Raw genomic sequence first — 24715 nt, 5'->3', positions numbered from 1 at the left:
CAAATTGTGCTGCAATTCTTAACCAGAAGCATTAGACAATTAAAAAAAATCAAAGGAATACATTGGGCAAAGAAGTAAAAGAAGTCACTATTTGCAGACAATATGATTTTATATGTAGAAAACCACCAAAGAAATGACAAAAAGATGGTCCGGAACAATTGCAAATTTTAGCTAAATGATAGGAAACAAGATTAGCCAAAGTTAGCGAAACTCAATTCGATTTCTGTTACTAACGAAGAGTTCTGAAAAGACATCAAGAAAATAACACAATTTATAATAGTGATAAAAAATTTAAATAAAATTATATATATATATATATATATATATGTGTGTGTGTGTGTGTATGAATACACCCTAGAAACAAAAGACCTGAATAAAGAAAACTACAGAACACTATTACAAGAAGCCAAAAGAGACCTACAAAAATGGAAGGATATCCCATGTTCATGGATAGAAGGCAATTCAAGCTACAGGCAAGTTTATCTTCAACAAAGGGGCAGTGGCATTAAATGGGAGACAGGCTCTTCTACAAGTGGTGCTGACAAAATTGGATCTCTATCTTCAGAAGAATGAAACAGTACTCATGCCTCACTGCACATACAAAAACAAACCCAAGATAGATCAAAAACCTACATGTAAATCATCAATGAGAAAATAGCAACAAACTTAGGAGCCGCTCACACATCTAATTTAGCTGGCATAAGTTTGGAAAAGCTAGGCAGACATATTTTGTGTGTGCATATATCTCAGTCTCCTCAGTGTTCCTATCTTTATTCCAATGTGACTTTGAAAAAACATCCTTAAAAGTCATCAAATGCATCCTAAATACTTCTACACCTGTCTCCTCATCAATTATTTCATACTGTTTGCATTGCATTCAGTTTATATATTAACCATTTATGCAATTGGCCATTACAAGAGGTAAGGGTGAAATCTTGAATTAAGTTATACTCTGTGTGTCAAAGTTACCCATTACATGAATTTGCATCATTATTTGCAACTTCATATACCTTGTAATTCTCTAGGCCATCTACTTCCGCTTCTAGTGCTGCTCATATCTACATCTTCTGGATGGGACTACCTGTGATCCACGAACTTAATGTCAGGCATAAATTGTGTAGCACCTGAGGTGGGTTCTGATTTGGTCTTTGTTTCAGAGTAGAGTTCTATTGGCATGCGTCCTGAATCTGAGGGGGTCCCCAATATTCGAACGGGTCCTCAGGAGCGACTTTGAGATTGTGGAAAATATTACAGACAGACAGCGGGGCACAGGGGCTCATTTTATGTCAGGACTGAGAGAGAAAATGTATTTTCCAATGGGTATATGTAGTGGGGCTTACAGATCTTTCATACGGCATGCATGTCATACAGCTAACATATTACATAGTTAATAGGTAAGCTGGTAACATAATAAACAGTGAGGTGAGTCAGCATCTTGACCTAGTGCTACTTGACCTCAAACCCCTCTAATACCTCCCCAGGGGGCTGCTACATTTATAGTGGGTTGGCTATAGAACCTGATTGCTTTGATCTACAGATAATCTTTAGGCATTGTGAAGTAGTGGACAGGACAGAGAAGGACAGGGAAGTGACTCATCGCATACGGTAGGTCCTTTATGACAGTTCCTTTATGGGGGGTTATTGGAGGGGCTGTGTTCAGTCATAAGAATGTCTATTAAGATTTATTTATATCTCATAACTGTGAGTCTTCCCCACCAGAGTTGGCTTTCCAGACCTGCAATTAGGAGAAAGAATGATTTAGCTGCATGACAGTTTCATCCAGTCTCTTAGTTTACCACAAGAGTTATCTTTGTAGGTATTTCTGTTTTAGCAGAACTTCCTTAGTTTTCGCTTTAGGTTCAGGAACTGGTTAATTTTTGTTGCTTTTTGTCCACAATGATTTAACTGCTTCATTAATTTGCTGGATTACAGAATATGCCTTCTTCCCAGTCACCTTTGCAATTATATCTGCTCCTAAAGTTGCTAGTCCCAATGGATATGTAATGTTCTTCAATCTAGAATCTTTTCTTGCTGAAACCAAGCCTGCCAATCCTGAAAATGTAATCACTCCAATTTTGGGAAGAAAATATCTCGGTATACTCCTCAGATAAATATGTGCATCTTTTCCAAATTGTATTGAATACATTATCCCATTTTTCACAAAGACATACACACTCATTCATCGGCCAATATAATGACATCGTGGTGCAGATGGAAGCAAAGCCCAGTTCTAAATAAGTTCTTCAACATGTTTAGACTGCAGAGGTAGAACAGTATATACGGGGAATACTAGGCGATTGTCTGGTTCTACTAGCTGCTTTTTCGGTCCCTCTCCTTTGGCTGCAGGTGCAAAGATGCCTGTATCAAAGCTGTAAGCACGGTTGTCCGCTTTCTCATCTTAACAGTCACCATTCCTATGACCCTCTTCCCAACTACCCATCCTAGCATTCCATCCATTGGCCTCCCTGATCAGGTGGGTCTTCCTTTCATCTAGCCATAAAGGAGTCCTGGATACCCTAGTGGGCCAGCTCATTCCATTAGCGGTCGAGGGCAGGGGTCCTACAGGCCTAAGTTTTCGCTCAATAACCCAACAAAAAAGGATGTTCCGACACCAGACGGCATCCCATTCAAAGGATACAGAGTGAGCACCTACGTGGGGTCGACCTTGGGAACCCAAAAGCACACACGACAGACAGACGACGCTCTGCCCCAAACTGCTTACAGTCTGGCAGCCAACAGGCAAAATTCAGGTGTGAAGGGCAGGGAAACGACTCGGAACCTCCCCTTGGAAGCAGGGCGGGCTGCGCGCGCAGACGGCACCTAACCCTTGCACCAGGCTCTCCCGAGCCAGTTTCTAAAGGAGCAACAATGCCCCTCCCCGCGTTCCCTCGCGTCGCTTGGCCTCCTGGGTACAATCTTCCCGACAGGCCCCGCGACCCCGGGGCATGCTGGGAGTTGCAGTCTCCCGGAGGCAGCGTGGCGCCGCTGCCTGCCGGAGCGCGTGGCAGGAAGCGGAAACGGCCTCCGTCCCGGCCGCAGCCCCAGCCCCGGCCTTGGTCCTGGCCTGGCCCCGCCCCGCGCGGTGCCGCCCGCTGCGGCGCTACACTGACGTGTCTCTCGGCCCCAGAGCTGCGCTCCACCGGGGCGGAACCGCCGGCCGCGTCGTCTCTCTCGGAGCGGGTCGGAGCTGAAGCGGGATCCGGAGCCTGAACAGCCGACGCCATGGCGAGTGAGTCCCTCGGGGGCAGCCCAGCCGCGGTGGGGACAGATCCGAGCCTCTTCCCCTCACCCGTCCGTCCGGGCGTCCCCCGGTCCAGCCCGCCCGGTTCCCACCGACCCGGGCTGGCGTGTGCCGGTCTCCTCGAGCGGCCCCGGGCGCCCCCACGCCCATCGTACCCCGTCTCTACCTCAACTCCTCACGGGCCAGAGGTTTCGCGTGTCCCGCCCCCCCCCCCAAGGTTTGCCCCTGCCCTAACTAATTCTTTTTCTCTCCTGCCCAAGTCAAATTTCTGGAAGTCATCAAACCCTTCTGTGTCATCCTGCCGGAAATCCAGAAGCCGGAGAGGAAGGTGAGTTCCGCACACCACTCTCCAAGAGCGTCGTGAAAGTGTCTAGGGTGCCTGAAGTTCCACTTCCAGCCCAATTAAAAATGGCTTCGGCACGCCAGGTGGCATTCTCTGTGCCCTCTCTTCCCGCGGAGCACCGTTGTGTGCGCTCGAAGCGTGCGGGAAGGTTCCCGGGCCGCGTGGGGCTTTCCCCTGAAATCGTCGGGCGCCCTGGGACGATCTTTCCCGGGTGCTGTACCCTGCCCCCAGATGGATCCTGGCCTCAATCCGGAGACCCGGATTTACGTTACCAGGGTCAGACTCGGGTTGAGTTTTCCTGGGAGATGCCCTTTTGTTTCCAGCTGTTTAAAAGGAGGTAAGGGTAGTCACTTTATTCTGTAGAAAAAAGCGTGTACTTGTTCTCTGGACTCACATTACTGAGAATGAAAGGCACTGCAATGAAATCTGTGTTTCACAGCACCCAGTCAAAAACAGGGAAAAATAGACATGCATTAATTGGTTCATTGTTACGAATTCCTGTTGCAGAAGCTAAGATTTGAGGTATTGTTGGCAATATGAATACGATTATTAAACAGTGGAATGAGAGTTTATTAGATTCTTAAAGAAAGTGAATAGTAAAATCTTTTTGGTTTCATCTTTTTTCCCAGACTGTTAATGCAATCACATGTGGTTAGGTAAAATTGATAATCAGTGTGGACGTTTCCATCCAGGAAGCCTGCTATTTTCACAAAACTTGGAATTGTTTTATATAAAATACCCCACTATGTGTACTGCCTTTAATGAACCAATTTCTTGAGTGAATTTCAGAGCTCCCTGTTCCCCTTCCATCTTAGAGGATAAGTTTCGCTCCTTACCCACCTATTACTAGGTGGCTGTGTGACCTTGGTCTTGTAACTAAGGGGGGGTAGAAGTAGGAATAGGTACAAGATAGAGCAGTAACTCAGGGAAGAGAATGTCTGCTTTTGAAGGAGGATATTTTCTTGAAGAAACGGGGAGGGGGAAAAAAGATATGGGTACAAATTCCAGACAAAAGGTACATATACTATGCCAAGGCCAAACAAGACTGTGTGGTGGGTTGCCTGCAATTGAGTCTTGCCAGAATATAAAAGGTAGATGGTGAACAACAGACAAGGGGAAAGGGCCAGACAAGTAGAAAATTGCTGTCTAAGATTGTGACTGTCAAAGCTGTTGCAATAAAGGGAGAAACTAAACAAAACAAAACAAAGGGAGAGACTGGCAGAGAGGTAGAAATCAAGGATGGCTTTGGGCACTCGGATAAAGATGTTTCACATTTCATTGTTGAATTTGGTTGAATACAGCAGAAGACACTTGGCTATTTATTAAAAAGGAGGACTCTTGTAAACTATGTCTACTCCTGGTTCCCAGAGTCACTTCAGTAACATTACTAATTAGTCCCAAATGATGTTGCCTTCCCTTGACCTACTTCTTAGCTTCTTATGTGGAGACAGATGGGAAGGGGAGCAGTCATCTCCAGGAACAAGAGTTCTGTGACTTCACGCCACTTTTGGCACTCTGGCAGCATCTGGCATACTTAGGGTCGCCCGCAGTCAGAGTCGACTCAAAAGACAACAGTAGCAACCACATTCAGCCTCTCTACAGTACTGTTTGCACATTTACAGAGTAGATGGCAGTGGTACGTGGTGTGAGGTGACGTGTGTGAAGACCTCCGACACAGAAAGCTTGCTGTACACAGTGCTCACAGTTCATGTTTAAGGCTTCTCTGTGACCGGGGAGGGGTCTAATTTGAGTGTGCTTTTATTAATTTGCTTATGAAAATAACGTGTTGAACTTTATTCTCTTCTGCAGATTCAGTTTAAGGAGAAAGTGCTATGGACCGCTATCACTCTGTTTATCTTCTTAGTGTGCTGCCAGGTAAACACGGGTTTCATACCCCCGTTGGGCTGGGCGGGAGGAAGATAAGGCTGTCTGCCTAGAGCAGTGGTTCCCAGCCTCCCTCAGGCCGCGACCCTGTCATACAGGTCCTCAGGTGGCGGTGACCCCCAACCATAACATTATTTTCGTTGCTACTTCATCACTGTCATTTTGCTACTGTTATGAATCGGGCGACCCCTGTGAAAGGGTCGTATGACCCCCCAAAGGGATCATGATCCACAGGTTGAGAACAGCTGTCTCAAGGAGAGAGTTCTAGAAACCTTACGGAGCAGTTCTGCTCTGCTCTAGGGTCTCGGAGTCCTTTGGGACTTTGGTTTGGGCAGGCAGGAGGATGGATGGCAACAAGTATGTTGACTACTTTTCTCTTTGTTGATTTCCAGATCCCCCTATTTGGTATCATGTCTTCAGATTCAGCTGATCCTTTTTATTGGATGAGAGTCATTCTAGCTTCTAACAGAGGTAGGTCCCTGGCTCTCTGCCTTTTCTCTGCACAAAGTGGGTTTGGCTGGCTGAATTTAGTTCCGTTATAAGCTTTGGCTCTGTGTTAAGTTCAGAGAGTGGAAAATAGAATGAAAAATATTGATGTGCCGCCCCTGCATAGCCATTGTGAATACTAGATTCTAGATCGAGACATGCTGTCATACTCGGAATCGTGTTTTAAATGCAAAATAAAGTCTGTAATACTAAGATGAGTATATGTTACAGAGACTGGAAAACTAGAATGCTTTTGAAACACATGCGATGATGTTTTCACATGTCTTGTGTTTTCATAAGTTTTATTAGAATATGTCATTCGGGAGGGGGGAGCAGGGAGGGAGGGAGTGGGAAAAAAAGAGGACCTGATGCAAAGGGCTTAAGTGGAGAGCAAATGCTTTGAAAATGATTAGGGCAAAGAATGTACAGATGTGCTTTGTACAATTAATTGATATATGTATGGATTGTGATAAGAGTTGTATGAGCCCCTAATAAAATATTTTGTAATGGTTTACAGGAAAAAAAGAATATGTAATTCATCTATAACTGTATCTTTTAATTTTTTTCATTTCATCCAGTTCCCTATCAATTAAAAGTATAGCTCATTTTGATATAATGGAAGTAAAGACTTATTTATGGCTAGGTATAATGATACAGACCCCTATCACAGATGCCAGAAATTTCTTGAATGCTGTCCTTTTAATTAACTGATAAAAAGGTAATCCTTTCTTATCCCTGTAAAACCAGCCTGGTTCTGCTATGGTAAATGTAAATTCAACAATCTGTTGAGACACCAGGTGACTATTGAATATACAATAATTGTTGATAATTTGAGGTTATTCTCTAAATGCTGCTGCCAAAATGGAATGCATTGAGGTACGTGTAAGGGGCCCAAATAAAAAACTTGGTACATTTTCTTTGTGTTTGCTGTTCTAAGCTAGTGTTTCTGGGATTTGTTTCTCCTTACCTCAAGGCACACTGATGGAGCTGGGCATCTCTCCTATTGTCACCTCTGGCCTGATCATGCAGCTCTTGGCTGGGGCAAAAATAATTGAAGTTGGGGACACTCCGAAAGATCGCGCTCTCTTCAATGGAGCCCAAAAGCGTGAGTGAGATGGCGGGACTACTGAGATGCCCCAGAGGTTGAGTGGAAGAAGTAGGGTTTGACCAATCTAGTTTCAGTCCTCCAACAGCCACTTCGTAGGACCTTGAGCCAGTCTCTGCTTCTTGGAGACTCAATTTCCTTACCATCTAGGACGTAATATTTACTTCAGAGTTGTGAGGATTAAATGAAATAACATGTAAAACATCCATCACATTGCCTGATGTATAGTATTTAATCAGCAGGCTTGATTTTTCTTTTTCTTTCTTTTTTTTTCCCTTCTGAGTTTAGAAAGACTTAGGGAGAAAGGCAATCTACCAGCTGTATGACTTTGAGAGACTTTAAATGACAACTCTGAACTTTAAAAATGGGGGTTATAGAATGATGATGGCAACAAATGTACACACGTGCTTGACACAATGGATGTATGTGATGAGTTGTACGAGCTCCAATAAAATGATTTTTTTTAAATAGGGGTATAGTGGTATTTATCTCGTGGCAAATAGTTTTACTAGCAGCAATGACCAGTCAGCTAAATTGACTGTTGCTATTACCTTAAGTGTACAGACTAGAAAGTGGTATTTTACTGTTTTCTACGCAGATGTATTTTCTTGCTGACCAGTGTGTTTGAAGTAAGTTAAATTGAGTGAGCCTGGCCTAAGTTAAATCTGTCCGTTTCGGGCACAAATCAGGATTTTAAAGTATGTGTGCCGTACATGCTTTTTATTTTAATGTGTAAAGCTATTAAAACAAAGCTTTGCTGCCTTAAGATTCATTTTCACGGAGCACTTTTTATAAAGCCAGATAGAGCTATGTTTGATGAGTACTGTGGGATAAAATTGTGTTTCACATGGCCGAAAAGCTGAAATGGAAGATAGAAACCAGTACTTAGAAATCCACTTCCTACTGTGGAAGCAGTAGGCCCATGGCAAGTCCATGGTTCCTGGCAGTGATGTGTACCGAGATTCAAGAGAGGAAGAGGCCGTACCAAAAGGAAAGCATCTGTTCAAAGTGATCTTGGTATCAGAGGACCTCTGAAGAGTGACTCTGCACTATCTCTGTGGTGCAATTGGTAGCATTGTGGGGATTTCCTAACTACACAGAAACGTGGGAAGGGCTCCTTTTGTCCCAGGGTTAATTATCCGTGTTCTGTACTTGGCCGGATGGTGAGCTGCAGAGGTGGCCAGGTGTGGGGCAGTGCATGAGCTGTACTGGTGCCCGACCTTGAGTCTGAGTGCTGGGGGGCGGCATGGCCAGCGTGTGTGCCACTAAGAGTTTCTCCCGTCGTTTTTCTCCTCGCTTGACTTGGTCAGCCTCGTGGCCACTTTGCAAGTCTTTTCACTTCTCCTTTATTAAAAGGAAAGTTACTTTAAGACGAGGTGAAAAACAAGATGTAGTTTAGCACCGACGAATCACACATCATTCCCTTAGTTCTGAATACTTCTTCCACCACCCCACCCCACCCCCGAACTACCACCACAACTATGACTCAGTTGTAACTTAGAAATCTGGCTAGACCGGAGAACACACAGTGGTACAGATAAGACCTTTCACACGTGGAATTCAGGACAGATAAACCCCTCAGGAACAGTAGTGGGAGTGGTGACGAGGGGAGGGGGAAGGATGAGAAAGGGGGAATCCATCACAAGATTGGATATATAGTGTCCCCCCAAGGGGACAAATAACAAATGTGAGTGAAGGGAGACAATGGACAATGGAAGATATGAAATAATAACAACTATATGTAATTAATCAAGGATTCACCAGGGTGGGAGAGAGGAGGTAAAAAGAGGAGCTATACCAAGGGCTCAAGTCGAAAATGTTTTGGAAATGATGATGGCAACATATGTACAAATAAAGTAAAATAAACCAAAAAAAGACAAGGTGAAATTACAAAGCAAATGCTCTGTTGTTAAAAGGCATTTGCATTACTGTGAACTTTGGGGCTGTTACTAATTAGATGTTTCCTAGACCAGGTTCCTTGTAGGCAATGTCAGTATTCCTCATCTTTCTTGTCCTTGATGCCTGACACCCCGTTGATGTAACTGTTTTCTTTTGATTTCTAGTATTTGGTATGATCATCACTATTGGCCAGTCTATTGTGTATGTGATGACCGGAATGTATGGGGACCCTTCTGAAATGGGTGCTGGAATCTGCCTGCTAATCACCATCCAGGTAATTATGCTGATACCCGCTTGCTGACTAGCCCCTCCTGCTTACATAGCACATATAGGTCTGAATCACACACTTAGAAGAGAATCTTCCAGAGAAGAGGCCTTGTGCTTGCCCTTTAACCTCACAGGAGGGAGACTATCCTCCCCAGTCCCTGTGGGCGGAGGCTGAGCTCCGACCCAGCCTTTAGGTGGACGAAGGAAGGGGAAGGTCCATGTCCATGGGGGTCACTAACAATGAACTGTCTAGTGGGTGTCTGTACTTTAATCTCTTATTTTTCACAGCTCTTTGTTGCCGGGCTAATTGTCCTCCTCCTGGACGAACTACTGCAGAAAGGGTATGGCCTGGGCTCCGGTATTTCCCTCTTCATCGCAACGAACATCTGCGAGACCATTGTGTGGAAGGCCTTCAGCCCCACCACTGTCAACACTGGCCGAGGTAAAGCTGCTGGGCTTTGCTGGAGGCAGGTTCCAGAAAGTATGACCCCATCCCCCTGCCAAACCACTTCAACCTGTGGTACATCTGCAACCTGTGAAAACAGGCGTATGTTCATAATGACACTACAGATTTTCCCCATAAGTGTATTCAGTGGTTATTGTTGATGCCGGCACACCTCATCTGTCCTCATGCGCGTAGCACAGCTGTGTTTCCGTTCAAGCACGATGCGACACAGCACTCTGCTGGGGGTGTTGAGGCCGTCTTTTTCTCTCTCTCCCTTTCTGTTTGCTGTTACAAACACTGGATAGTGACTATCTTGTATATTCATTATTTTTGTCAAACTTTGCAGTTATTCTTAAGTAAATGTAAGGAAATGAGATTCCTCAAGCACAGCCCTTTGTCACTCAAAGGGCAGTTTTGTACAGAGGCCTGGACTTGAGGTGGGTTCCTGCCCTGGCTGGCTGAGCAGTGGCTACATTGGTGACATTAGCCTGTTCCTTCCTCTCTGAACCCTCGTTCACAGGATTGCATGACAGAAAGCAAATGGTCGATGCACACCAAACATTAAGGTTTTGCTTCGTTGCCATACAGAGTACTGTAAAAATCTTGTTACACTGGATGTTTTCGAGGAAAGTTTCCAAGCATCCAAGGAAAGTCTTAGTGGAACACTAATTAGAAACGGGAAGGTCAGCTTTTTTCATCACTAAATATGGTACTCCCCTCAGAGGGGTCCCATGAGAAATAGCGCTCCGTGCCCATTTGAACACTATTTGAATTAAGTGCTGGAAGCAGAACTCCTTGCCTCCAGAGACCATTTAATCTCATTAGTGATACTGAAAACAGTTCCAGACAAGCAAAGGCCTCACGTACCCAACACAACAGAGAAAAGTGTAATGAAGTAGGAAATGTCCGGAGAGCCTTAGAAAAGCCTGAGCAAGATCAGATGTGGCTCTTTCTTGGGCACCTCCTAGGAATTGAGAAACTCAGGCCAATTAGAAAAGTGGGAACCAAAAGGCAGGGTTGGTAGAATGGTTTGGGAACTGTAGGAATAAAGAAACCGTAGTTGAGGTGCAGGACCATCTCACGTGGTGCGAAGGACTGTGCCGACAGAGGCCAAGGTGGCACGGTTGGTAAATGCACTGAAGCCTGGCGCCACCCAGCAAAAGAAGCCGCCGTCCGCCCTCTAGTGGGCAGAGTTTGGCAGGGCTGCTTTCCTATGAGTTGGATTGGAATAGAAAGGGACGGGGAGCACACACAGCTGGCTCTTGTTGCAGGAGCCTCGGAGGCACCGTGGGGTAAGCACTGGGCTGCTGACCAGGAAGCTGGGGATTGATACCCACCAGCCACTCCACAGAAGATGCGCCCTTCTGCTTCCCTAAGAGTGGCAGCCTTGGGAAGGCTATGGTGCGATTCTGCTGTGCCCGTAAGGTTGTGAGTCTGTCGTGTCAGTGATCGGATTTGACAGCACTGCTAGGTAGAGTATTAGAAAGGACGCTGGAAATGGGACAGAGGAACTTGGAAGGGTAATGAAAAACCTAAGCCCACAGGCAGTTTGTTTCTGGTATTACGTTATGAGCAGGGCTGTGAGCCCTTTCTTTACACTGCTGAGAGTTTGCCTCTCCGCTCCAGATAGTCTGAATCTACAGTGTAACAAGATGACTGCATGCAGACGGAAGAATCGCCTAGGCATCTGGTAACTGGAGAGTCTGACCTATTTATCTGGAGTGGATAGGTAAACTTGAGGAGGAAGTCGAACCAGAATCGGCTAGTTCAAAGTCCCAATTCAGAGTGTCACAAGGGGTAGTGTATGGGATCTGCTAGGAGGAGGACAGGGAAGGCATTCACAGCCCTGCCCTGGGTACCTAGTGAAGCTGGGCACTAGCACTGAGTATCTGAGCAGTGAGGGCAAGAGAAGGGAGTTACGAGAGCCGAGCCTTAGGGAAGAACAGGAATAGTCGTGCAGGACACAGGAAATACACTGCTGACTGAGACCCCTTTGGGACTGAGCATGACCATTGCTGTTTGCCTAGGGAACTAGAAAGCCCCCAAGCTGGCAATTAATGTGTGTGACAGGGGTGGGGAGAAGACCATGGAGAAACAACACATTTCCCCTGAAATAACACTAGCACTTTGTCTTGTTCCTAGAGATTCAGCAGGTAATGAATTTCAAGATATAATTATGTCACCAGGACAAGGGGGAGCTAACCCCGGCACGGCTATTAACTAGCCTTTCATTCCACAGCTATTTATCAGGGGCCTGTTACATACCAGGCATTGTTCTTGGCACTGGAAATGCAGAGCAATTAAAAGTATGCTTTCTGCATGTCACGTGTTACTCTAAGTGACAATAAAGCAAAGAGAGGAGATGGATGTCAGGGGAGACCTGCTGTAGTTTTAGTCTGACTAGTTACAGAAGACCTCACCAAGCCACGCAGTCCTGAAGGAGGTCAGGGAGGAAGGTTCTGTTTGGGAGAGCACCAAGCTCAAAAGCTCCAAGTGGGTCTAAGAATCAGCACGTGCCGCTGGTGCAGAGCGAACAAGGCAGGAGTACTTGGAAGTGAGAGCAGGGGTGTCGACAGACAGAGCATACAGCCAGTAGACCATGTGGCCTTGAAGAAATTCCTTCCTGCCCCTGGGCCTGACCTGGGTCAAACAGGAGGTTTGTCTTGGCCACCTCTTACAGGTCAATATTGTCACGTATGACCAAGAGGTGGGGAGATTGAGATGAAAGACCATTACAGGGTGAACAAGGAAGCCAGCGGGGGGCTAGGACAGTTTCCTAGCAACCACGTCCTGGGCTTTAGGAACGGTGAATGGAGTGAGGGTTGGCTGATCTGCCTGAAATCTCTTCTCTGAATGTCCAGGAAATGCTTCCGGGAGAAGCTACAGAGGGCTCTAGGGCCAGCACCGATGAGAAGCGAACATGCTATTACTGCTGTGCCCTGCGGCGCCTTGCACTCTCCACTCCTGCCCACCAACCACGTTTCTGAAAATGTGTTACCTTTTCACCAGTAAAGCAGCAAGAGGGGTAACGGTGCAGTTGGCAGGCTTCCCCTGAGCAGCAGAGGTCCCACCGCAGTGCAGTGCTCTGCTTTCGTAGCTGTGTCTGTGTGTCCGCATGCCCGCGCATGCCAATCCCTTGGCAGTTTATCTACGTCTAGTGATGTCCCAGGCACTCTAGCTCCCTCCAGTTGGAAGCCTTTCTTCCTACTTCTGTAGCCTTGCCTTTTATTTGCACCATCTCAAGTGGATTTGTGAGAATCCTTTTTAATCTGTATCATTTCCCGCGTTGGGCATACATACTGCCCTCTCTCCATTTGTATCAGGGAACGCTTTCCTTCCTGCACCTTTCCAGGAAAGGGGCTTTGTCCTCTGGGGACCTTCTCGGATGTAGTGCCCCTTCCCTCTAGAGTTCAGCAAATCCTGCCTTTCTCATTCATAATTGGTGATCATCATCCCTCTGTCTGGAGACCATCGTATGGGCGTGTCTAAGAAATAGGATTGATTGACTTAATTTTTTTAAAAAGCACACTTTTCGTTGAAGATCTCCACAAGAAAGAGTTAAAGATTCTGTGCTTGAGACGCTGGTTGCAGTCAGTGTTAGTCTACTTCATGAAAGGGCTTCCTTTTTTTGCTCACTCTCTACCAAGCTCGAATTCTTCTCCAGGATCCTCGTGTTTTAGCACGTACAAAGCACATGAGACAGAGACTCTCTCTCCTCCCTTTTAAGCAGCATGCTCTCTGTACTTCTTGCAAGATACTTTTGTTACTCTTCTGACACTCGGGTATAATCAATATTCTTCATTGACATCATAATTCAAATGCATCATTGGTTTTTAAAGTTTATATCCCAGCTTTCATATGCATATGAGGTGATTGAAAATACCATGGTTTGGGGTCAGGCACACCTTAGTTCTCAGAGTAACATCTGCTTTTCGACACTGAAGGGATCTTCGGTGGCAGATTGGCCCATTGCAACATGTCATTGGGTTCCATGCTGTTGCTGTCAGGGGTACTGACGACAGATCAAAGTAAAATTAAATCCTTGACAGCTTCACTATTTTCTCCACCTGTCCTGATAGTGCTTACTGGTCCAGTGTGAGGATTTTGTTTCATTAGGTTGAGGGGTAATCCATACTCTAGTCTTATCTTCATCAATAAGTGCTTCAAGTCCTCTTAGATTTTAGCAAGGAGAGTCGTGTTATCTGCATGTTACAGGTTGTTAATAGTCTTCCTCCAATCTGACTTCTCAGATTGTTCAGCATACAGATCGAATAAGAATGGAGAAAGGAGACAACCCTGTCATACACCTTTCCTGGTTTTAAATGACCCAATGTCCCCCTGTGCTGTTTGAATGTTTCAATGACCTCTTGGTCTATGTGCAGTTTTCTCATGAGCACAGTGAAGTATTCTGGAATTCATGCTCTTAAGGTGTTATTTATAACTCGTTAGATTTCACAGTCAATTGTCTTTGCAGAGTCAATAAAACACAAGTAATTGTCTTTCTGGTCATCTAGCCAAGATCCATTTGATGTTAGCTATTACTGTATGTACTCGTGTGTAAGCCAAGTTTCAGCACATTTTTAATGCAGTTTTTGTAGGTAAAATTAGGTGCCTCGGCTGATATTCTGGTCGGCTTATACTCGAGAATATATGGTATATCCCTCGTTCTGGCATTTTCTATCAGTGTATTGCTGCAACTGTTTTTTAAAATACTTTGAGCAAAATTTTACTTGTGATCCAAATGATCATGTTAGATAATTTCCACATTCTGTTGGATCACCTTTCTTTGTAATGGTCACAGATACGGATCTCAAGTGGTTGGCAGGTAGCAGGTAGCTGTCTACCCATGTTTGGGCACAGGTGAGTGTTTCCAATGTTGCAACCATTTGTTGAAACATCTGAATTGGTACTCCATCAGTTCCTAGATCTTGGTTATTTTTGCAAGTGCCTCCAGTGCAGCTTGGACCTAGTTCCTGTATCATTCGATCTTGATCATATGCTCCATCCTGAAACGCCAGTTCTTGTTGGTGCCGTGACCGCATTCTTTTCTGTTGCTGCTTGCTGTTTCTTTCAGTATTTTGCCCACAGACTCCTTCAGTCTTGCAGCTCGAGGCTTTCATTTTGCTTCAGTTCTTTAGGCTTGAGAAACGCAAGCATCTTCTTCCCTTTTTGTTTTCAAACTCCAGGTCTGTGTGCATTGCATGCATAGTTTCTCAAGCTGCCCTGTAAAATCTGTTAGGCTCTTGTGCTCCATCATTTCCTCTGCTCACTTTAGCTACTCTGTTCAGCAGCATAGTGTGTCTCTTCGGTCATCCACTTTGGCCTTTTCTGTCCATCATGTCTTTGTAATGATCCTTTTTGCTTTCTTTAATTATGATGTTCTTGATGTTATCATCTTTGCTACCATCTTAAGGAACCCTAGGGGCATAATGGGCTGTGAATTGAGCTGCTCACCCCAAGGTCAGCAGTTTGGTTCCACCAGTATCCATGGGAGAAATCTCGTGAAGATTGACAGCCTTGGAAACCTAAAGGGGCAGTTCTGCTCTGTCAGAGGGTCATTAGTAGAGTCAACTTAGTGGGCGTTTGGGGTTTTTTCTTGATGTCATGTTGCCTGGCTTGTGGTCATTAGTATTCATTGCATCAGATACATCAAGGTAGTGTCTATATTCAGGCAAAAGTCATACTGTGGCTGTCAAGGACTTAATTTCATTTTCTTCCTCTTCAACTTGAACTTACGTATGAGCAATTGATCTGTTTAGGAGTCAGCCTGTGTCCTTGCTCTAGCATGGTGTTGATCCATTCCATCATCTCGACACAACCAGTTAATTTAATTCCAAAGTATTCTCTCTGGCAAGGTTCACATGTAATTACTGGTTTGTTGGGAAAATATAATTGAAGTGAGTAAATTTGAAAAAGATATTTGCAATGAATAAGTCATGGGTCTTGCAGATTTTTATCTGCCATTGTCTATCACTGAAGTCAAATTTTCTTTCTTTTTTAAAAAATCATTTTATTGGGGGCTCAAACTCTTATGACAGTGCATACAGATATCCATGTGTCAAGCATATTTGTACATTTGTTGCCATCATCATTCTCAAAACATTTGCTTTCTACTTGAGCCCTTGGTATCAGCCTATTTTTTCCCCTCCCTTCCCGCCTCCCCTCCCTCACGAACCCTTGATAATTTATAAATTATTTTTTCACGTCTTACACTGCGATGTCTCCCTTCATCCAATTTGTTGTTGTCTGTCCCCCAGGGAGAGGGTTATATATAGATTATTGTGATTGGTTCCCTCGTTCTCCCCCACTTCCCCTTCCCCTCCTGGTAGCTCTACTCTCATTATTGGTCCTGAGGGGTTTGTCTGTCCTGGATTCCCTGTGTTGTCAGCTCTGATCTGTACCAGTGTACATCCTCTGGTCTAGCTGAATTTGTAAGGTAGATTTGGGGTAATGATGGGGGAGGAAGCATTACAGAGCTAGAGGGAAGTTGTATGTTTCATCTGTGCTATACTGCACCATGTAAAGTCAACTTTTCATCTGCTGATTCCATGTCTCTGTTTACACTTTTACATTCCAGTCACCAGTAATTCTTCAGTGCATCTTGATTGTGTGTTTGATCAATTTCAGGCTGTGCAAGTTGATAAAAATCTTTAATTTCTTTATCTTTGTCATTAAGGGTTTGTGCATCAATTTGAATAATAGTTGAATTAACTGATCATCTTTATAGGCATATGGACATTATTTTACAATATCCCTGACAGCTTTGTTCTTCAGGGTAGATCCTGGAGTGTTCTTTTTGTCTTAAGAATGTGACACCATTCTTTGTCATTCCCAGTATAATAAACATAGGATCATCCTACTTAAAATGGTTGGTCCCAGACCTTTTTAGCTCCCCAAGGCCTAGGATACCTTTTTTCAAATACTCCATTTTCTTTTTGACAACTCTCCATTTTTCTGGGGGCATACTTAATGGATATTGGCAGCTCATTCTCATTTTGAGTCAGAATGTGTCAGCATTGAAGGTCCTTGATTCAGGTTCTTAAGATCAACTCTGCTTTGAGGAGGCCGCTCTTCCCCGTCATAGTTTGAGTGCTTTTCCACCTACGGGACTCGTCTTCCGGTACAGACAGTGTGCTGCTGTCAGTTGTTTTTTATTGGCTCTTTTTACAAGGAGGTCACCAGCACCTTCATCATAGTCGGTTAGTCTGAAAGCTCCTGTTGACCGTAGGTGACCCTGCTGGTATTTGAAATAACCATGGCATCGCTTCCAGCATCTCAGACACGGGCAGACCACCATGGTACGACAAGCCAACAGGGAGTCTCATAACGTGTTGCTGTGCCTCACGTGTTCCTGTGCCTAACGTGTCGCTCGCCCGCAGGCATGGAGTTCGAAGGGGCCATCATCGCCCTCTTCCATCTCCTGGCCACGCGCACTGACAAAGTGCGAGCCCTTCGCGAGGCCTTCTACCGCCAGAATCTCCCGAACCTCATGAACCTGATCGCCACCATCTTTGTCTTCGCAGTGGTCATCTATTTTCAGGTATGTCACACGCAAGCACAGGGGCTTTGAGGGTCTGGATTTCAGAATGTCTTGGTACTGCGATGACGTGATGACAGTAAGAAGGTTAACTTTCCATGTGAGTTGCACAAGTATGCCCCTTCAAGTCATGGAGACCAAACCAATAGGCAAACGTGAGGCAGATCTGTCTGTGAGCCCTGGAGTTGGCTCTGTTTTTTATTTTTATTGAAAGATCATTTTATTGGGGACTCTTACAACTCTTGTCACGATCCATGCATCGCTTGTGTCAGGTGAATTTGTATAGATGTTGCCTTCATCCTTTTCTTCCAGACACTTCCTTTCCTTTTTTGTTTTGCTTGCCACCCTACCCCCGACATTTACTTTCTATTGAGCCCTTGGTATCAGCTCCTCTCCCCCCTACATACATAACACCTTGATAGGTTGTACATTGTTATTTTCATATCTCACACTGACTACTGTCTCCCTGGAGAGGGAGGGGTGTATGGATTATGTGTCGATCATTGTGATCGGCTTCCCCTTTCTCCCTTCCTCCCCCCTTCCCCCAACCCTTCTGGTATCACTATTCCCACTCCTGTTCCTGGATTCTGTGTGTCGTGAGCTCCCATCTCTTATCTTTACCTGTGCACATGTTCCTGTCTAGTCTGAATTGAGAAGCAGCACTGGGGTCACGGTAGTGGGGGGTGAGGAAGCCTCAAGGAACCAGAGGACTATAGTGTGTTTCATGGATGTTTTACTGCACCCTGGTGACTCACCCTCCCCTGTGGCCCCTCTGTGGGGAGATTGTTCCACTGTCTACAGATGGCTTTTCGTCCCTGCTCCAGCTCCTTTCGTTGTCAACAGTATGTTCTTGTTTGTTACTTGTCTGCTAATGCCTATTACCCGCTCCCTATGACTCCTCATGATCACACCGGCGGTGTGCTTCTTCCATGTGGACTTGTTGCTTCTCTGCTGAAAGTTGGCTCTATCTTTAATTCTTCGTTTGAGAGAAACAATTCTGTTGAGGGTGTGCATTTTTCTCCTGCTGTGTGGGGGTTGTCAGAATCTGACTCACAGGGAACTATTAGGACTCATCTAAACACCTGTGGTTCTGACAAAAGTATTTTAGTAAGGAAGCTGTGAAACCCCATTGCCCTAACCTGTTCCTAACATTGTAGACTGCTAGAAAATTCATTCATCTTGAAAATGACCATTCCTTTTGGAGGTCCTGACTTTAAAGTTACCATGTGCATTTTTTGGATTGTCCATGTTGTATCCTAATACCCCTAAAGGGAAGGGAAAGTGGCTGAAAAGGCCGGGTGGTGTGGGGGAAAGGGCCCAGCTGCCTGACCAGTGCTTTTCTTGGAACCATGTCAACGCGTGCCCCTTTCTGCCGTGACTCTGAGTCACAGTGGGGCTTCTGAGGAGTAACAAGCTAGCCCTTTTAGGATGTGGCTAGTATTTCCAATAGGATTAAGAACTTACTTTTAAATATTATATATATTCTGAGCTTTCTCCTGATTACTAGGAGTCTCTAAAAGAAACTTTCCTTCACGGATTCAGGGAGAACGATTGTAGTCTGAGAACAGTTTCGCCTTTATGATGAAAAATCTCTGAGAGGGCTGTGCCAGGTCTGGTGGCCTTGTTGGGGACCGGGGCAAGAGGGCACACTGAATCAAGCGATGACCGCTATGAGGGTGTCGGTGTGGCCCTGTGCAGGTCTGTTTGCGCTCACACGATGTGGTGTAGTGTTATAAGGGGCTTTGTTTTTACCAAAATCATCCATCCCCACTGGATTTTGCTTTAGTTCATATTTAAACCCATCTTTCTTGGAACCTTGGTGCACGTCCCAAGTGCAGTAGTAGACAAAGAAGGGGCAAAAGCTCCTGAGCCCTTTAGACGGGAGTCCTGGAACTGGAGCCAATGTTCTGGAGCCCTCTCCCCACAGACCTCTCCAGCAGGGGACACACTGGAACCAGGCGGGCAGTGAAGAGGTGTTTGTGTCCTTTGGTTTCTCAGGGCTTCCGCGTGGACCTGCCGATCAAGTCAGCCCGATACCGAGGCCAGTACAACACTTACCCCATCAAACTCTTCTACACGTCCAACATTCCCATCATCCTGCAGTCGGCCCTGGTGTCCAACCTCTACGTCATCTCCCAGATGCTCTCCGCGCGCTTCAGCGGCAACCTGCTTGTTAGCCTGCTGGGCACGTGGTCGGTAAGCGGCTGTTTTCAAGCAGACTCCTATGTTAATGCTCTGGCTGGTTGCAAACAGTTCACCCAGAGTTCTTTCCCAGTGTGCCCATGGCACGTTTCAGCATGCTAATTGCCTTCAACCTCCGAAGATTCCTGTGCTTGAATAAAATGGTTGTCTCCATTGTGTCCCACCGCCCATGCGTGCAGTGGCTCATGGGCTTTCTGTTTGTTCCAGGACACGTCTTCTGGGGGCCCCGCACGTGCTTACCCCGTCGGTGGGCTCTGCTATTACCTGTCCCCTCCCGAGTCCTTTGGCTCCGTGTTGGAAGACCCCGTCCATGCCATCGTGTATATCGTGTTCATGCTGGGCTCGTGCGCATTCTTCTCCAAGACGTGGATCGAGGTCTCGGGGTCCTCCGCCAAAGACGTACGTGGAGATGAGCGTTTCAAGGGGGACCTTTCCTTGGAAAACGATCGTCCTTCCGCGCCCTGGGAGGAGGGCCACTCCTGGTCACAGGAGAAGGGCGTGTGCGTGCATGCGGACACGTGCCACCTCCGCCAGCAGTGGAGGTGGTGTAACGTTACCCATAAACGCCTTGTTCGGTGTTGGGAAGGAGAAGTTTTACCTGTTTAGTACTGTCGTGAAATGTCTGTCTTCCCCCCAACTTCACACATGCAGGTTGCAAAGCAGCTGAAGGAGCAGCAGATGGTGATGAGAGGTCACCGCGAAACTTCCATGGTCCATGAACTCAATCGGTGAGTAGTTCGTGGGCCAGGTTCCTCCAGCTGTGTATCCTTATACATGACACCGGCCTCGCAGCAGCTGCATGTCACTTCCTTCGCCGTTGCACATCCTAGTTGGCCTCCAAAGTTCTGGTTCGTCAAACTTCATCCTCGGGATGCAGGTAGCACAGCCCCGAGGCATCACCTAGTTATGGACCTGTGAGCTCCTGGGTGTCCTACAGAGAGCCCGTGCAGCTCTGCTCCTCCAAGAGGCCTTCCTGCCACAGGGAAGGACGCGCTCAGAGACCAGCACAGGCTGCGGTGGGAAGGGATCTCACGCATGCTCATTGGAGGGGGAGGAGGGCTGTTCTAAAATGGGGGTGCTCCCAGAGGGGGCCACGCTTCTTCAAAAGACTGGTCATCTGCAAGCTCTGCAGTCAAGTGAAGGAGTCTAGGTGTTAACCAGGCCCAAGGGGGAGGGGAGACTGGGCAGGAAAAGTCTAGATGCCCATCAAGGGACTTATGGGTGTGTAAAGCAGGAGGAAGGGCAGTACTAGCAAATGGAAAACAGGTGGGGAGTGGGTGGCTTAAAAGGCCAGTTACTGCTGCAGGAGCTTGAGCGGCCACGCTGGGAAGCTGCATGCAGCAGGGCCATGGGGGTGAGGGGAGAGAAATGGCCGGCGGACAGTGGAGATAGTGGTGGGAACAGGAAAGCTGAGAGTGCCTGATGGTGGGGGCTGCCACAGCACTTGTCGGCTGATGTAAACAGACAATGAGTGGGACCGTGTCCCTACGCATCTCTGATTACAACATCAGGTGGGTGAGCAGATTTGATTTCTGTTGTGTGTACTGACCACTAGAGGAAGAAGCCACGAGAGAAGCCAGTGCTGTGGGTGTAAGACGGTCTTCTAATCCCAAACGGGTGCCAGGCAACTTGTTCCCCTTCGGTAGAATGCAGCAGCAGCCACCTACGTCTCCGAGCAGCACATTTACAAGGAAGCAGATAAAGTTGTTATCACATATTTACTTAGCCCATTCAGAATTATTTCAACTTATAACAGCATATGGAAAACTCTGGAGATAGTTTACGTTATTTCCCCCATACGGAATCTTCAGACTTGGGTGCATTTAACACTAACACAGTTAGGTCAGGCCACTCACATTTCTGTCTTCTCTGGGGGGCTCTGTTTGGCTGGTCAGTCCCTGGCTGGGAGTGGGTGGTGGGCCAGCAGAAGCCAATGGTATCTGGCTGACAGCCCTGCCCCTTTGTCTCCCCAGGTACATCCCCACAGCTGCAGCCTTTGGCGGGCTCTGCATCGGTGCCCTGTCTGTCCTGGCTGACTTCTTGGGCGCCATCGGGTCTGGAACAGGTATCCTGCTGGCTGTCACCATCATCTACCAGTACTTTGAAATCTTTGTGAAGGAGCAGAGTGAGGTTGGCAGCATGGGGGCACTTTTGTTCTGAGCCCCATCTCACCGTGAACCGAGACAGCAAACCACTCCTGACTTCCCAGGAAAGGGGGTAGCAAAGCAGAAGCAGCACCCTCAGCAAGTTCTCGCAGGAGGCACCTATGTGGCATGTGGACTTCACTTAATAATGTGTTTGAATTTCATATTCTTTCATTCCTCTTTGCAAAGTGCTAGGAATTTCCCAGTTTGAAATTTTGCCTTTTTTATTCTGGCATTGGCAAAAAGAACTGGCAGTGAGGGTTTTATCCGGCTGACTGTCAGAATTGGTGAAACGGTAAATGATTGTCTTTGAGTACCCATTTAACTTTTGGTTAGCCTTATTTGCACCTTCTCCGTGCTTGCCATGGCTGCAGTGGCCTCAGCTCTTCCCCACAAAGGAAATTCTCATCCTTGCTTGAAAGCACAAACATTGAACTGTCTGTCTGCTTTTTTGTGTTGGTGGTCTGGGTCAAGCTGGGAGCCTGTGTTTTCTGGTGGACTTGGAAACCAGTGGGGTAAAAACCTTGCAAGACTGTCTCCTTCCATCCAGATGGGGCATATCTACTTTAAGACTGTTTCTCTATAAAATTGTTTCCCTTGAAAAGTGGTAGTTTAGGGCTGCGCTTTGTCTACAGGAGAGTAGAGTCCCCAGACGACCCCTCGGCCACCATCTGTTGATTTCCCTGCCTCTGCCTCGGCAGGCTTGGAGACGGGAAAGAACAGCGTGCTTGCCCATCGTCTCTAGTTAGCTGTGCCCTGTGATTCCAAGTTGAGCCATGTGGCGCTAATACAGACATTTTTGTGGGAGTAACCCGGAAACAATCTTGTTTGTCCATATTCTCCAGGTCCCTCTGACTTCTCCCTGTGTGGTCCATGCTCATCCTCCTGCCCCAAGAGGGCGGTGTTTCGGCAGGCAATCAATGGAAAGAGTGACTTTGTGTCCAAAAGCCACTAAAGCCACTTCTACCTTCTGGTCTAAAAATGCCCCACGAATGTTTTTCAACCTTTTAATTGTACTTCACATTAAATGCAAGTAATGTAAATGACCAGCTGCTGCTGCTCTCCGCCCCACTGGGCCAGTCTTGTCCCCAGGGAGGAGAGGCAGGCTGCAGTGCTTGGCTAGAAAGGACTCAGTACAGTGTCTGAAAGCAATTCTGTGACTGGCAAGTGGCCTTTCCAGGGGTGCCCAGGTGAACAGTGGCTGTCTTGGCAGTTGAAAGTCAACAGGCACAAGCAGGGCCCAGAGTACTGCAGCCATCAGAGCCTAGAAGCTCTGAATGACCCTTGGGTGATGGCATGTCTAGATTCTATGAGGGGAGCCCATGGGTGGCTGCTCGCAGAAGCAAGCATGCATTGGTTCCAAAGCCCAGAGTTGGTACAAGGGGAGGCAGTCAGGGCAGGGCTCCCTGGAGACCTCACAGCAGGGCTAACTGGGAAACTGAGGCAACCAGGAAGGAGGAGAAACTTGCCTGAAGCCACCAGAAAGCAAGAGCAGAATCAGGAGATGCCCCTGCCCTGAGCCTACCACCTATCACACGCGGCCTTGTCTAGCCCCAGTGCTGAACAGAGGGGAGGCTCTGAGGCCCTAACTCCCTTCCTGCCCCACACCTGCCAGCCATGGCCACCTCAGTCCTGGCACCACTGCCAGGCCGCCTACCGGCCCTGCCACATGGGCTACCACAGCATGGCACCAGTGACCTAGCTCCGCCAAGGGTGTGAACTGAGGGGTGCCAGGCCTCATGTAACCAGGAAGCTGTTGGCACAGGAGTTGCCCAGTTGGGGCCAGTGAGGCTGAGCTCACACTGGATGGTCAGAGTGGGGGCAGGGATGACGTGACTTAAGAGACTGTCACTGTGGGCGCCAAAATGGCATCACTGAGATTAGGTGAATAAGTAACAAATAAAGCTAACTTTTTACAAGCTCTTTGGTCACATTGTCTTGATTTTAAATTCCATTTTATTCCCCAAAGGCCAATAAGGCTTGGTTGAGTCCTGTTGTTCCGGTGTACAGCCTGCCCAGGTGGAAGAGAAGCCATGTTCAGGGCTGCCATGACCAAAATAATGAGAACTGGGTGTGTCAGAACAGAAATACGGAATATTGCTCCTGGTTGGGGCCTGGCATTAGCAGCTCAGGGGAACAGGGCCCAGCCCTAGGAGCTTCCCCAAGGGGTCCTGCAGCCTGGGTTTGTTCCCTCTACTGCCAACATGCCTAGGCCCACAGGAATCTGGGAAGCTCGTCTGTTGAGAAGAGTAGAACCCTCCCATCTCCGCCTGTCGAGATCAACCCGTTCTAGTCTGAGTTCCAGGGACACCTTAAGTGACAGCACCCACCTCATTCCCCCACACTGGAACCTCTGCCCAGCACAGCACCCACTCTGCTGTTCAACAAATGTGTATCCATGGTGCCAGATCCTGTGTGGTAAGGGGACAGATGGCCTTCTGTGAGTTCAGCCCAGCAGTAGGGAGTTACCAGTGTCCATCAAGCCCCAGACCATTCACCTCACAAACCCAGGATTCATCATTCAAAGACCTGCTAACACAGAAACATCTGTGTCCAGCAGAAAGGATTCCCTCTTGTGGAAAGGAACTAAGAAGATTGTATGCCAGTGGTTCTCAACCTTCCTAATGCTGCAATACTTGAATACAGTTCCTCATGTGGTGACCCCCCCAGCCATAAAATTATTTTCATTGCTACTTCATAACTAATTTTGCTACTGTTATGAATCAGGCGACCCCTGTGAAAGGATCATCCAACCCCCCCAAAGGGGTCATGACCTACAGGTTGAGAACTGCTGTTATATACTGACTTAGAAGCATATCTGGGAAGGAGCCAAAAATAAACCATGTAGGTAATCTGCTATTATTTGTATTTTTTAAGGGGTGGGGGGCAAGGATACTAATTATATCTAATGACCTAGAAATTCTACTCCTGGGTCTTTACCCAACAGGGAAAAAAAACCTGTTTACACAAAGACTTGGATGAGAATGTTCATACCATGTATATTTGAAAACTCAACCCAGCCCAAATGTCCATTCTCAGGCGAATAGCAAAAAGAACACAGCACTAATATACATGACAACACGCACAACTCTCAAGAACACTCTAAGCAAAAGACCACATGCACACCATGATTCTGTTTTTATGAAGTTCTAGATCAGGCAA

The 24715-nt window shown here is 46.7% G+C and overlaps 1 protein-coding gene and 1 pseudogene across 1 annotated transcript; one reads left to right on the top strand and one right to left on the bottom strand.

The window, feature by feature from the left end:
- Positions 1-201: 201 nt before the first annotated feature.
- Positions 202-3224, bottom strand: LOC142449291 (MICOS complex subunit MIC27-like; annotated as a pseudogene).
- Positions 3071-22596, top strand: SEC61A1 (SEC61 translocon subunit alpha 1). Its single transcript, XM_075550130.1, has 12 exons — positions 3071-3229; positions 3502-3569; positions 5394-5459; positions 5861-5939; positions 6928-7059; positions 9123-9232; positions 9514-9667; positions 17050-17210; positions 19206-19403; positions 19617-19808; positions 20061-20137; positions 21383-22596. The coding sequence occupies exons 1-12, from the start codon at positions 3223-3225 to the stop codon at positions 21567-21569; spliced, it is 1431 nt and encodes a 476-aa protein (XP_075406245.1). The 5' UTR covers positions 3071-3222; the 3' UTR covers positions 21570-22596.
- Positions 22597-24715: the final 2119 nt, after the last annotated feature.

Source organism: Tenrec ecaudatus, chromosome 5 (genome assembly GCF_050624435.1).
Source record: "Tenrec ecaudatus isolate mTenEca1 chromosome 5, mTenEca1.hap1, whole genome shotgun sequence".
Lineage (NCBI taxonomy): Eukaryota > Metazoa > Chordata > Mammalia > Afrosoricida > Tenrecidae > Tenrec > Tenrec ecaudatus.
The sequence above is the reverse complement of the archived record's forward strand: the minus strand, read 5'-3'. Positions and strand labels throughout refer to the sequence as shown.

What these genes read in the sequence shown, in the direction of transcription:
- SEC61A1 (XM_075550130.1), top strand. An exon ending in TCTTCTTAGTGTGCTGCCAG is followed by an intron (nt 5,460 to 5,860) that starts GTAAACACGGGT and finishes GTTGATTTCCAG; the next exon opens with ATCCCCCTATTTGGTATCAT. An exon ending in ATGGTCCATGAACTCAATCG is followed by an intron (nt 20,138 to 21,382) that starts GTGAGTAGTTCG and finishes TTGTCTCCCCAG; the next exon opens with GTACATCCCCACAGCTGCAG.